This window comes from Schistocerca cancellata, chromosome 2 (assembly GCF_023864275.1).
Source record: "Schistocerca cancellata isolate TAMUIC-IGC-003103 chromosome 2, iqSchCanc2.1, whole genome shotgun sequence".
In the NCBI taxonomy this organism is placed as follows: Eukaryota; Metazoa; Arthropoda; class Insecta; order Orthoptera; family Acrididae; genus Schistocerca; species Schistocerca cancellata.
Genome location: NC_064627.1, coordinates 880,710,493 through 880,725,147, shown reverse-complemented (window position 1 = coordinate 880,725,147; position 14,655 = coordinate 880,710,493). Strand labels below are relative to the sequence as shown.

Genomic DNA, 14,655 nt, shown 5'->3' with positions numbered 1-14,655 from the left:
TTAACATTTAGGTGGTAACTTTTCGGTAGTTTATCTGTTATTAAAATGCTGCCATCTCTTAGTCTATTGTGGTATTGGTTCAAATGGCTCTGAGCACTATGGGACTAACTTCTAAGGTCATCAGTCCCCTAGAACTTAGAACTAATTAAACCTAACTAACCTAAGGACATCACAGACATCCATGCCCGAAGCAGGATTCGAACCTGCGGCCTTAACGGTCGCTCGGTTCCAGACTGTTCGCCTAGAACCGGTCGACCACCCTGGCCGGCCTATAGTGGTATTCAGTCCTGTCAGTTTCCACACTTAATTCCAATTCTTCCGACGCTATCGCAAATAGAGTTGTTTTCTTCGGAATATGCTCGGTCGGAGGCAAATTACGTAGCGTTAGTAGAAACAACTGTTGACCTATGACATTCTGGTCTCTCCACAACCCTTAAATATGACAAAAGTAAATAAAAAATATCCTTACAATAAAATTGTTCTTTTTCATTTGCATGAGGAGTCTTAGGCATGTTTGCAGCAATGCCTTTCCAGTTACATTCGGGGCATTGTGAGGAATTATGACAGGAAAATACTGTCCCTCACATTCTAGCTTAGTGGAAGAAAGTTGCAGCAATAAATCAGTCGCCATCATTTCACACAAAACGTTCCTGGTTTTTAACGTAGCGACTACGACTAAACAGAGAGCCTGAATCTCACTGTGGACAGAAACAGGGACCCGTTTTTTTCCATTTTCTTATCCTTTGCTTCATCTCGTTCAGTAAATTTGTTCCTCAACTCGTTCAACAAATTAGTCCTACATACGATGAATGATAAGACAAATGGAGAGTTAAAAGCTGAAGTGGGGTGACCATATAAAACAGACGCTTTCTCTAGCTGTTTGTCATCAGTAGTGTAGCTGTACGGTAATGGATTTCTTTTCCTATGAATGCACAGTATTTTACATTTATTAACGTTCAGACTCTGTCTCTAGCTGTTTGTCATCAGTAGTGTAGCTGTACGGTAGTGGATTTCCTTTCCTATGAAAGCACAGTATGTTACATTTATTTACGTTCAGGGTCAACTGCCAGAGTCTGCACCATTCATCAGCTCTCTGCAGGTCGTTCTGCAAATTCTTACTATCTTCTGGCGTTGCTACTTTGGTATAAACAACTGCGTCATCTGTGAATAGCCGCCGGCCGGTGTGGCCTTGCGGTTCTAGGTGCTTCAGTCTGGAACCGCGTGACCGCTACGGTCGCAGGTTCGAATCCTGCCTCGGGCATGGATGTGTGTGACGTTCTTAGGTTAGTTAGGTTTAAGTAGTTCTAAGTTCTGATGAACTCAGACGTTAAGTCCCATAGCGCTTAGAGCCATTTGAACCTATGGTACTCCGGATATTACCCGTACATCTGTCGATTTAGTTCCAGTCGAAGCGACGTGTTGAGTTCTATCTGCAAGAAAGTCTCGAATCCAATCGCAGGTCTGATCCGATATTCCGTAAGCTCGAATTTTTTTCATTAAACGGCAATGCGGGACGGTGTCAAATGCCTTACTGATATCAGGGAACACGGCATCAGCCTGAGCGCCGTTGTCCACTGCGCTGTGGATCTCATGGAGGAACAGAGCGAGCTGAGTTTCGCAGGATCTCTGTTTGAAGAATCCATGTTGATTTTTATAGAGTAGCTGTTCATTTTCCAGTCCGCCCCCATAGCTGAGTGGTCGGCGCAGTGGTCTGTCACGCCAAAGGGCCCGGACTCGATTCCCGCCTGGGTCGGAGGTTTCCTCCGCTCAGGCACTGGCTATTGTGTTGTCCTCATTATCATTTTATCATCATCAGTGGAAGGCAACAGGAAACCATCACTGGAATCACTTCCCTAGAAGCTCATGCGGTGGACATCTCTGGCGAGGCTTCCCCCAAGACAAGACCTCCTGTAATGCAGAACACAAAGTTTCATTTTCCAAGAACGTCATAATTCTTGAGCATAAAACATGTTCCATAATTCTACAGTAGACTGACGTCAACGATAAAGATCTATAATCGTGTGGATCTGTCTTACAGCCTTCCTTAAAAACGGCAATGACCTGCGCTTTTTTTCCAGTCGTTAGGTTCCTTTGATGAAAGGAGAAAATATAAAAATGCAGTAAATGAAGCAGGCAAAAAGGAATACAAACGTCTCAAAAATGATATCGACAGGAAGTGCAAAATGGCTAAGCTGGGATGGCTAGAGGACAAATGTAAGGATGTAGAGGCTTGTCTCACTAGGGGTAAGATAGATACTGCCTACAGGAAAATTAAAGAGACCTTTGGAGAGAAGAGAACCACTTGTATGAATATCAAGAGCTCAGATGGCAACCCAGTTCTAAGCAAAGAAGGGAAGGCAGAAAGGTGGAAGGAGTATATAGAGGGTTTATACAAGGGCGATGTACTTGAGGACAATATTATGGAAATGGAAGAGGATGTAGATGAAGACGAAATGGGAGACAAGTTACTGCGTGAAGAGTTTGACAGAGCACTGAAAGACCTGAGTCGAAACAAGGCCCCGGGAGTAGACAACATTCCATTTGAACTACTGATGGCCTCGGGAGAGCCAGTCATGACAAAACTCTACCATCTGGTGAGCACGATGTATGAGACAGGCGAAATACCCTCAGACTTCAAGAAGAATATAATAATTCCAATCCCAAAGAAAGCAGGTGTTGACAGATGTGAAAATTACGGAACTATCAGTTTAATAAGTCACAGCTGCACAATACTAACGCGAATTCTTTACAGACGAATGGAAAAACTGGTAGAAGCCGACCTCGGGGAAGATCAGTTTGGATACCGTAGAAATGTTGGAACACGTGAGGCAATACTGACCTTACGACTTATCTTAGAAGAAAGATTAAGGAAAGGCAAACCTACGTTTCTAGCATTTGTAGACTTAGAGAAAGCTTTTGACAATGTTAACTGGAATACTCTCTTTCAAATTCTGAAGGTGGCAGGGGTAAAATACAGGGAGCGAAAGGCTATTTACAGTTTGTACAGAAACCAGATGGCAGTTATAAGAGTCGAGGGGCATGAAAGGGAAGCAGTGGTTGGGAAAGGAGTAAGACAGGGTTGTAGCCTCTCCCCGATGTTATACTATCTGTATATTGAGCAAGCAGTGAAGGAAACAAAGGAAAAATTCGGAGTAGGTATTAAAATTCATGGAGAAGAAGTAAAAACTTTGAGGTTCGCCGATGACATTGTAATTCTGTCAGAGACAGCAAAGGACTTGGAAGAGCAGTTGAACGGAATGGACAGTGTCTTGAAAGGAGGATATAAGATGAACATCAACAAAAGCAAAACGAGGATAATGGAATGTAGTCAAATTAAGTCGGGTGATGCTGAGGGAATTAGATTAGGAAATGAGACACTTAAAGTAGTAAAGGAGTTTTGCTATTTAGGGAGTAAAATAACCGATGATGGTCGAAGTAGAGAGGATATAAAATGTAGACTGGCAATGGCAAGGAAAGCGTTTCTCAAGAAGAGGAATTTGTTAACATCGAGTATAGATTTAAGTGTCAGGAAGTCGTTTCTGAAAGTATTTGTATGGAGTGTAGCCATGTATGGAAGTGAAACATGGACGATAACTAGTTTGGACAAGAAGAGAATAGAAGCTTTCGAAATGTGGTGCTACAGAAGAATGCTGAAGATAAGGTGGGTAGATCACGTAACTAATGAGGAGGTATTGAATAGGATTGGGGAGAAGAGAAGTTTGTGGCACAACTTGACTAGAAGAAGGGATCGGTTGGTAGGACATGTTTTGAGGCATCAAGGGATCACAAATTTAGCATTGGAGGGCAGTGTGGAGGGTAAAAATCGTAGAGGGAGACCAAGAGATGAATACACTAAGCAGATTCAGAAGAATGGAGGTTGCAGTAGATACTGGGAGATGAAGAAGCTTGCACAGGATAGAGTAGCATGGAGAGCTGCATCAAACCAGTCTCAGGACTGAAGATCATAACAACAACAACAGGTTCGTTTCGTTGCTCAAGCGATCTACAATAAGTTACTGCTAGAAGGGGAGCAAGTTCTTTCGCATTATCTTTATAGAAACTTATAGGTATCTCATCTGGTGCTGAAGCCTTTCGCAATCGCTTATCTCAATATCTGCCATTTCGACGTTCGCACAAGGATGGAATGGAGGGACATAGTTACGATCTTTCGCGGTGAAACAACTTCGGAAGACCGAATTCAGTATTTCGACCTTCTCTCTGTTATCTTCTGTTTCGGTGCCGGTGTGGTCGCTGAGAGAATAAATAGATTATTTTGCCCCACTTCCTTATTTACATACGACCAAAATCTCTTAGGGTTTCTACTCAGGTGGGTTGACAACGTCTTACTTTCGAAATCATTGAATGCTTCCTTATGCTCGTTTTCGATACGTTCAGCTTTTATTTGTCAGCTGGGTTTTTACTTATCTTGAATGTGAGATGAAGTGCTTTTTGTTTACATATCGCTTTTCTAACACAGCTATTAAACCATGGTGGATCCTTCCTATCCCTTAAAACCTTACTGGGAACATACTTGTCTAGCGCATATTGAACGATGCATTCGAATTTTTTCCGTTTGTTCTCCACATCTTCGTCCTGCTCACCGAATTTTTGATGCTGACTTCTGAGATATTCTGAAATTTGTATCCTGTTACCCTTGCTGAGCAAATATATCTTCCTACCTTACTTAATTTTCGTTGTAGGATCCGTCGTCATAGATGCTGTCACAGCCTTATGTTCTCTGATACCTCCCTCTACGTCAACTGATTCGATAAGTTCAGGTCTGTTTGCTGCCAGGAGGTCTAACATGTTACCGTCACAAGTTGGTTCTCTAACTATCTGCTCAAGGTAATTTCCGGACAAGACATCCAGAACAATGCCACACGATTCCCTGTCTCTGGCCCCAGTTTTGATGGCACAACACTCCCAATCTATACCTGCCAAGTTGAAGTCTCCCCCCTATTACAAATTCTGCAAGCTCTGTCTGAAGCACCCTGAAACTACAGATACTGACCCAGGTGGTACATAAAAGCATCCGATTACCATTTTTGACCGTTCTTGATACTCAGTTTCACCCAGATTAATTCACCTTCGGAATCTGTGATAACATCGCTAGATTTTATCGAATTTTTTACCGCAATCCAATCCTTACGACAAACATTCCAGTCTGAATATAGGTTTTCGTTGTCACTGAGGCCTGGCTTCAACCAGCTTTCTGTTCCCAATACTATCTGTGCATTATAACCTTCAATAAGCGATACTAGTTCTGGGACCTTTCCTTGGATGCTCCTGCGGTTTACTAAAATCACATTAATCTTTTCTATCTCTGATCTGCAAGAACCAAGATTCTCTGAAGCCACGCCGGCCTCGGTGGCCGAGCGGTTCTAGGCGCTTCAGTCCGGAACCGTGCGACAGCTACGGTCGCAGGTTCGAATCCTGCCTCGGGCATGGATGTGTGTGATGTCCTTAGGTTAGTTGGGTTTAAGTAGTTCTAAGTTCTAGGGGACTGATGACCTCAGATGTTAAGTCCCATTGTGCTCAGAGCCATTTGAATTTGAATCTGAAGTCACTGTGGCTGATATAACAGGCAAATCGTATTTGCTCCTCTGGCCTACATTCTGCATCCGATAGCAGAGGTCAAGAAATTCGCATCCGATACCGTTGCAGAGCCGTCTGAGCCTCTGGTTTAGACCTTCCACTCTGCTCCAAACCTGATGACCGTGCTCAACCCTGAGTACGTTGCTACAAATAGACAGCTTAGCGTGCACCCCACGTGCGTTGCTAGTTGCCTTCACCAAATCAGCCGAAAGGAGCCAAGGATGGCCTCAGAACCCAAGCGGCTGGCGTCATTCGTGCCGACATATGCCACTACATGCAGCCGGTTGCACCCAGTGCGCTCGACAGCCACCGGCAGGGCCTCCTCCTCATCAAGGTTGAGACCTCCCGGCACACATACCGAATGCAAACTGGAATTCTTTCTCGCCTTGCCTGCTATCTCCCTGACGGGCTCCATATCCCGCCTAACATAGGAGCTCCCAATGGCTAGCATACCCATCCTCTGTACTTGTCTGGACTGGGCAGGAAAATCGACCGCTGGCCTAACAGGAGAGGCATCCCGTGCTGGCTCAGAGTTATCATCAACACTGGGAAGCACCTAGTACTTGTTGGTAAGACGTAGGGAGCCAGCCGTACGGCGTGCTCCCTCTTTTGCCTTCCGCCCAGTGACACGCGAACCGGTCTGATGTTGCGTATCGGAAGCCGCAGTGACGTCCGAGCCACCATGGGATTCCAGTGGCACTAAAGGTGTCGTAGGTCTCGTCACTGGCGCCCCGTCGTCACCGGAACTACGAGCATTAGCTAGAAGCTTGTCGACGGTAGCCAACGCAGCTTCCAGTTGTTTACGGACAACAGCCAACTCTCCTTGTGTCCTCTCACAACAAGCACAGTCCCTAGCCATATTGTACCGTCTATAAAATAAAAAAAATGGTTCAAATGGCTCTGAGCACTATGGGACTCAACTGCTGTGGTCATAAGTCCCCTTGAACTTAGAACTACTTAAACCTAACTAACCTAAGGACATCACACACATCCATGCCCGAGGCAGGATTCGAACCTGCGACCGTAGCGGTCGTGCGGTTCCAGACTGTAGCGCCTTTAACCGCTCGGCCACTCCGGCCGGCCTATAAAATAGATATGAGTTCTCAAATGGTGCTACTGAGTTTGAAAATAAACCAAAGAAGAATAAAGTAACACTAAAAGTTGATGTGCAGATTTCTCACTGAACTCTGAGACTGCAAGATATTAAACAGAGATAAATTTCTCTACACGGAAAATTTACACTGCGAAGCTGCCCTACACTACGATATTCACAAGACTTGAGCAAACCCAAAAAAACTACGATCAATTTTCTAACCTCTAATCTACACAATAAAATATATAAGTACAGTTCACTTCTTTGCTGAAGCACGTGAACAAAGAACAAAGACTAAATTAATCTACAGTTTATCAGACAAGTGCTGCTGCTGCTCTGCTGTGCGTCCTATCGGCTCGGTGGTATCGTAGTAACCATACAGGAAGTACTTACAGAGTTTTGCTAACACCAGGTGTTTGTTGTTTGTTGATGTGGTCTTCAGTCCTGAGACTGGTTTTATGCAGCTCTCCATGCTACTCTATCCTGTGCAAGCTTCTTCATCTCCCAGTATCAACTGCAACCTACATCCTTCTGAATCTGCTTAGTGTATTCATCTCTTGGTCTCCCTCTACGATTTTTACCCTCCACACTGCCCTCCAATGCTAAATTTGTCATCCCTTGATGCCTCAAAACATGTCCTACCAACCGATCCCTTCTTCTAGTCAAGTTGTGCCAGAAACTTCTCTTCTCCCCAATCCTATTCAATACCTCCTCATTAGTTACGTGATCTATCCACCTTATCTTCAGCATTCTTCTGTAGCACCACATTTCGAAAGCTTCTATTCTCTTCTTGTCCAAACTACTTATCGTCCATGTTTCACTTCCATACATGGCTACACTCCATACAAATACTTTCAGAAACGACTTCCTGACACTTAAATCTATACCCGATGTTAACAAATTCCTCTTCTTGAGAAACGCTTTCCTTGCCATTGCCCGTCTACATTTTATATCCTCTCTACTTCGACCATCATCGGTTATTTTACTCCCTAAATAGCAAAACTCCTTTACTACTTTAAGTGTCTCATTTCCTAATCTAATTCCCTCAGCATCACCCGACTTAATCTGACTACATTCCATTATCCTCATTTTGCTTTTGTTGATGTTCATCTTATATCCTCCTTTCACGACACTGTCCATTCCGTTCAACTGCTCTTCCAAGTCCTTTGCTGCCTCTGACAGAATTACAATGTCATCGGCGAACCTCAAAGTTCTTACTTCTTCTCCATGAATTTTAATACCTACTCCAGGTGTTAGAAACATATAAAAAACAATGTCAAAAAATAACAATAAAAAATATTTAGTCATGTAGAGGGAGATGTATGGAAATAAATTACGTCTGCGTGACTAAACATAATTAACAAATACCATATTTCTGACATTGTGCTTTTTTTGAAGTATGTATGCAAGTTATCATACTGAAGTGCCCAATTGAGGCGGACTCATTAATGTAACTACATAACAAAAATCACAAAGAATGCTCAATTAAACGTGGCTGAGACATTAATGGACACGGTCTCGGAGTATGTACCCCCGGATCAGGCTTAATAAATAACTCCTTTATATTACCAAACGACTAATTCGGTCGCAGTTACAGACTGCCTAACTAATGCCTTTCAGGAGCAACAAAAATTCGATTTCCTATATTTCATGTAATAAGTGAACGAATTTAAACATTTAAAATGCTGTCATAAACTACTCATATGTTAAAAGTTTAACACTGTAAGATAAGTATTACATTTACAAATCGTGTACATCTCTTGGGGCAGTGCAACTCGCCACAAGCAAATATACAGACTATATTCATCCAACATTTGCGAAAGAGAGCACTTAGCAACTTCCAACAAACTCTAATCATAATTTTAAACCTTTATGGGACTTTTTCCCGCTGACACTGTACGCAAAATAATGACAGGAGAAAGATTTATCACTTACTACATTTTTGTTATTCATGCAGTATACAGCTTGAGTGTTAAACATTCATTAATTCTTTATTTTTAACTATATTGGCCATATATTTTGCATATAGTATCCACAAACAGCATATACGTGCCAAATTATACCACTGTACACATAATTCAGGAGATTTGACGTCTTAAATAATGAGATGCGTTAAAAACTAGCTATTGCTCAAAACGGAATGCAGATCACCCAGGCTATACTCGTCCAATGCTTCATAAGCTACATCCACATCAGTACTCTGTAAGCGATGTGACGGTGTGTGGCGGAGGGTACTTCGGACATCACTTACTGATCCACCCTTCACTTTTGCAAGTGGCAGGTGGGAAGAGTGATTCTTGCTAAGCCTCTCTATTAGATCTAATTTCTGGAATTTTCTCGTCGTGGTCATTTCACAAGGTGTATGTAGGAAAAAGCAATATGTTGTCCGATTCTTCCTGGAAAGTTCTCTCTCGATATTTCAACAGTAAACTTCTCAGTGATGCACAATGCCTCTCTTGTAGTGCATGCCGCTCGGGTTTCCTGAAACGCACTTGGGCCAACCAAACGGTCCTGTGACGAAATGCGCCGTTCTTCGTTTGATATTCTTTATTTCTTCCACTAGCCCTATCGGGTAACGGTCCCAGAATAATGACCAATACTCAAGAATCGGTTGAACAATGGATGAGATACATTTCCTTAACATTCTTCCTATGAGTCTCAGTCAGGCATCTGCTTTTCATACCACATAAGGTCGCTCTGGATAAATACTCCTAGATATTTTACGGTACATACTGTTTGAAGCTATTTGTTTCATCAGTTATGTAGTTGTACAATAGTGGATTACTTTTACTGTGTATGCACAGTAAGTTACGTGTATTTACGTTCAGAGTCAACTGCCGGAGTCTCCACCGTTCATCACTCCTCTTTAGGACATTCTACAAATCAGTAATGTCTTCTGGCATTGCTAATTTCCTGTAGGGAACCCTGCCATCTGAGCAGTCTTAAAAAGCTCCCGACTCTTTCTATTAGATGATTAATATTCACCATAAATAGTAACGACACTATCACATTCCCTTAGGGTACTCCATAAGTTACCTTTACATCCGTCGATTCTGTTCCGTTAAGTGCGACGTCTTGAGTTCTGTCTGCAAGGAAGTCTTGATTCCAGTCGCACATCTAGTCCGCATGACATCGTCGAACAAGATTCTGACCCTGACAAATATCCTAGGTGTGCTCCGAATCACATCACAGGCATCTACAATTCTGCCAACCGATTCCATCTCCGTCTCCACTGGGGTCTCATGCACAGGTAACTGTACACATCCCCACAGGAAGTATTCAAGGGGATTCAGGTCAGGTGACCTCGCATTTCATGGAATAGGATTTCCACTTCTAATCTAGCTATCAGGAAATACTGCACCAGTACTGCTCCATCGTATTGCACTGTACGCCTCTGAATAGCGCTGATTAATGTATTCGTCTATCGATATTGATGCCCAGCACGTTCTGTCATGGGACAATGCAAATATGATGCAACAGAGCCACCTTATCGACAAGAAAAGTAAGCAAAACCTACCTCACGGCTTCCTGGTAATCAGGCTCCTCCGCCCTGTTTCCTTTCAGGAAAAAAAGGAATTTACATGTAAATAAACAGCACAGTACGTGTAAACTTGTAAGCATGTTAGTTGCAAATAAGCTGAAAAACAGTAACGCCAGACAAAGCGGTAGATAAGTTTACTTCCATATCTCCTTAAGCAGGCTTCTCCGACACCAAAGTTCCCTGTCCAAATTGTTCAGTGGAGCATTCTCTATGTCCAGTTACATTTTTGCACGCTCTTACGGAAACATACTGTATATACCTGCAGTCATTTATCAGGTTTTTATTTTATCTTTGGTGTAAGTCTGTTTTCGGAAGCAAGCAAAATTACCCTCTGTATCAAATTTCGTTATCTCGCTTTGCACAGACACAGTTAATACATGGCAATACTAAATGATTGGCTTTACTTTAATACAGCTCTTGAATGTAGTATGAACTTTCTCTTGCTCGGCAACTGGCCACTTCTTGCTGTCTGAAAAGTGTCCTTTGGAAACGGAGAGTGTGTGTGTGTGTGTGTGTGTGTGTGTGTGTGTGTGTGTGTGTGTGTGTGTGTGTGTATGAGTGTGGGGTGGAGGGACGCCACGTGTGTGGGTGGTCCATCATCAAACAGACCACTTTTCAGACAAGGGGAATGTTTAAAGAATTAATAATCTGTATGAAATATTTGCGAATCCGGAAAATCAAACCTGAGTTCCATCACATTGTATCGACACTCCACCTGGGAAAAAAGAAAGAAAAACAATTGCCCATTGGCTCATTCCGCTTTTAGAAAGGGTGTGGGGCGACTGAGGTTTGAAACAACGGATTGCAGCTAAATATTTAGCCTCCGGATGAATACTTTATTTGCGGCATTTTTTAAAATTCCAGCACGCAACATGTTTCTGACTTCTGGCTATTTCTGCTGAAAAAGACATCGGAAATAAAACAGACGTGCCATACGAATGTTGCTCTACTATATTCCCTATATACCATCGACGATTATCTTTGTCGCATCAGTCTCATATGGTCACATTTTCTTCCGGTTCCGATGTTAGCTTGTTCCCTCTTAATGAATATATTTAGTTAGCAATTTGAATTCTGTGCTTTTTAATTAACGCAGAATATGGTTTGCCCAACATTATGCTAAAAATAATTTGACATACGTATACATAACTGCATACAATTCCAAAATTACAGAAATCAGCTGAAGTCTATACAAATTATTAACATAAGCAAATAAATTATACTTGTTATCATCTGTTAATTTTGGTCCTTCTACTTGTAGCAACTTATCTTTCATATTTCAGTAATTAATAATACTTATTTTTTACTGTTGGTGGAAGCCCCTATCCTTAAAATTGTTATTTCCATTCCTGTGCTGTCACACGATGTATAATGCATTCGGACAAATTATTTTAGTTCCGGAGTCAGTTGTATCATAATTTTTGAAGATCCTCCACAATATGTTACTATATTTCCAAAACTTTTATCTTTTGCAGGAATCCAAACGAGCCTCACCCTGTGACGAGCAACGAACCTGTAGTGTGGCCCAAGTACGACCGTGAAGGTCAAAGGTTTCTTCAGATAGGTAACCTCTGCACTTCCTTATTTCGTGAGAACTTTCCTAGCAGCCAAATAATAACGGATTTAAACCACTATAGTTATTTAGGAACAACGCATATTACTGTACAGCTCCTGCCAACCTCTCCTGCAGTTTATCAGAATACTCTGGCAAACATTAATGGCACATCTATCAAGGAGTAATGTGGGTATTAGTAGATTTGCGATAAAGTTCATGTACCCAGTCGACTGCCTACTTAATGGCTAACTGTGCTAATGGAAGGGTCTCGTATCGATCGGAAATACTGCAGTTTTAATCTCGTATTAGGAACATTTACCCACAGTTTTAATTTGCCAAGACGCCCTTTCACATAATAGATACCTGGTAATAGCTAGAAATGTTTGGTTCAATAAATGCAACTGTTCTCTTAAGACAATCTTCTTTCTGTTACTCACGACTCGGAATCAAAGAAGAATATTGTAAATTTGATAGATAAAATGAATATTTTGATGAAATCTGTTCTCACAACAGCACTGCAGTAATGGTATTTGGATCTCGCAATCTGTAGGCTGAATCCGATATCGCGATATAGCATTCATATTTAAAATGTACAGGGACGAACGTAAACAAGCACGACGTGGGCTGTACTTAGTCATTCCGTTTGTAATTCTGATGCCTGCTCGTTACTAAAACGAACACGATAGAACTTTATTCTCTTGCCACTCTTGTGATTATGGATTCATTTCCTTTTTCATGTTCTTTCTAGTAGAATCGTTAGACATATTCGTGGATTAGCTTCCCATGAGTTTGTTACAGTAAGGATACATATACAAACTGCAACCAGTTACGTTGTTTAAGAACTATTAATCTATTACATTAATTTATTATTACTTCAAGTAGGTTTTTCAGTAATCACGGAAATTACTGAATACTTGACTTGTTGGTTCAGAATAAACGTTAGTTATACTTCTGATCACTTTTCAGTAACTGTGTTATATCAAGGGATTTTTTTTAAAAAATTGCAAGCATTGTTGGCTGTTCATAAACACTAGTGAAACTAATAAGCAACACTGTGACTGATTTTGAACTATATATATATATATATATATATATATATATATATATATATATATATATATATATATATATATATATATGTATGTATGTATGTATGTATATATGTATATACAACTCCTTTAGCCAGTCCATCTGACGTCACAAGTGGTGAATTTCTTTTCCGTCATTAGTTATAATACTACTACAATGTGCCCTCACCATTCAAAATTAATGAAAAAAATGAATTACAATGCTCATTTTATTTGTTCAAAATAAATTCGATTATTTCAAATATTGATATTTTCGTGCAATTTTTTCTGAAACTCATAGACTTTCAGTTATTAATTTTAACAATAATAATTATTGATATTTTGTTGACAATATTTCAGCTTGCATTTAGCAGGAATGGAAATGATTGCTGTAAAGGAACACATCTGTAATTTTTCAAGAGAGCGGATGACTTTTATTGAAAGGATTAGTTGATAATACAATCACTGAAATGTTCGTTCTCTACAACTCAGTAGAAGCATAATGCTACACAAATGACTCCTATGACTGTAAACACATTTCAGATATTTTCTGTGCAGTTAATGTGTAAATGAGATGTTCAGCAATGACTATAATTATTTCCCAGAATCGACTATTGTTTGTATCATATGGAATTTGCAGAAAATTTCCGAATTGGTTCTTTGTCAGCTGGTATGCATTCTGTAGCCATGGGGCTGTTAATAGGTAAGCAGAGCGTTGTCTGGTGCAATGATTTATGACTCTGATCCAAACAAACTGCAACTGTCATCGTTATCTGATCTCTTCCCTCCCTCCCCCACCATTGCCTCTTCTCCAAGTAGACCACTTCGCCACAGTGTTTATGTAGGATTCACTTACGACACTGCGGTGCTATCCTACTAGTTATGGACAAATGCTGGCGTTTATTTAGGACATAATTTATTATCCAGTTAATTATCCTTACCACTATAGTTTATGATCTGAGATGGCTGCCTCTATATTTATGTTACCCATATCTTTCTCACTATAGTTATTGACCCACTATGGCTGCCAGATGTTTCCCGCTATGCTCTAAGTATAATTTCAGACCCAATATGGCTGCCACATGTTACCAAGATAGCCTTACCTTAATCGTATCATGATGGTACGATCAGATGTGGCTGCTCAAGAAAAGTTAGCCCCTACGTCATCCCAACGGTCATAAACCTGTGTAATAACAACAGGTAATTTAAGGAATGGAAGACAGTTTTGACGTTAAAAACAACTAAAGTATTATTATAACTTCTTAGTGTAACAAGAATTTTTTAAAGATGTAGGACTTCCATACAAGATCTTCATCCAAAGACACATGTAGATTATAGCTAATAAGAAACTTTTAATGTTTAAATAATTACCACTGTGTGTCTATTGTAGGAGAGAAAGAGACCGGTATGCTTGCCTATTGAAACCAATACTGCTTGGGGCTCAGAGCAATAATACACTTCCACATAGAGTCGTATGCTAGGCCATTCAGCCTCCAGCTAGCTAAAGCACTCGCCGGACGCTGCAACCGCCGCCGCTTTTGGTGAAGTCTGAGGTTCAGATTGGAATGACTGGCAACAGCATATATATATATATATATATATATATATATATATATATATATATTGCAAAGATCTGTCAGAAACCTTTATAATTACTTTAGTAATATTAAACTAATTAATAGGTATACTTAGAAAAAGCAGTATGCATGGAAGTTAGAATATGCAACAGAAGCTGTTGAGTTTTAATGTAAATGCTAGATATAAGAGGGAGATGACACCACATATGTGTACTTAAACAGAGGAA

At 40.8% G+C, this 14,655-nt stretch overlaps 1 protein-coding gene across 1 annotated transcript in view; it reads left to right on the top strand.

The window, feature by feature from the left end:
• LOC126159513 (uncharacterized) overlaps positions 1-14,655 on the top strand; it is a 420,587-nt gene that overhangs the window by 352,071 nt on the left and 53,861 nt on the right. The window contains exons 9-10 of the mRNA XM_049916555.1: positions 11,705-11,965; positions 13,457-13,554. Of these exons, the coding sequence (XP_049772512.1) occupies positions 11,705-11,965; positions 13,457-13,554 (359 nt within the window). The remainder of the gene's footprint in view (positions 1-11,704; positions 11,966-13,456; positions 13,555-14,655) is intronic.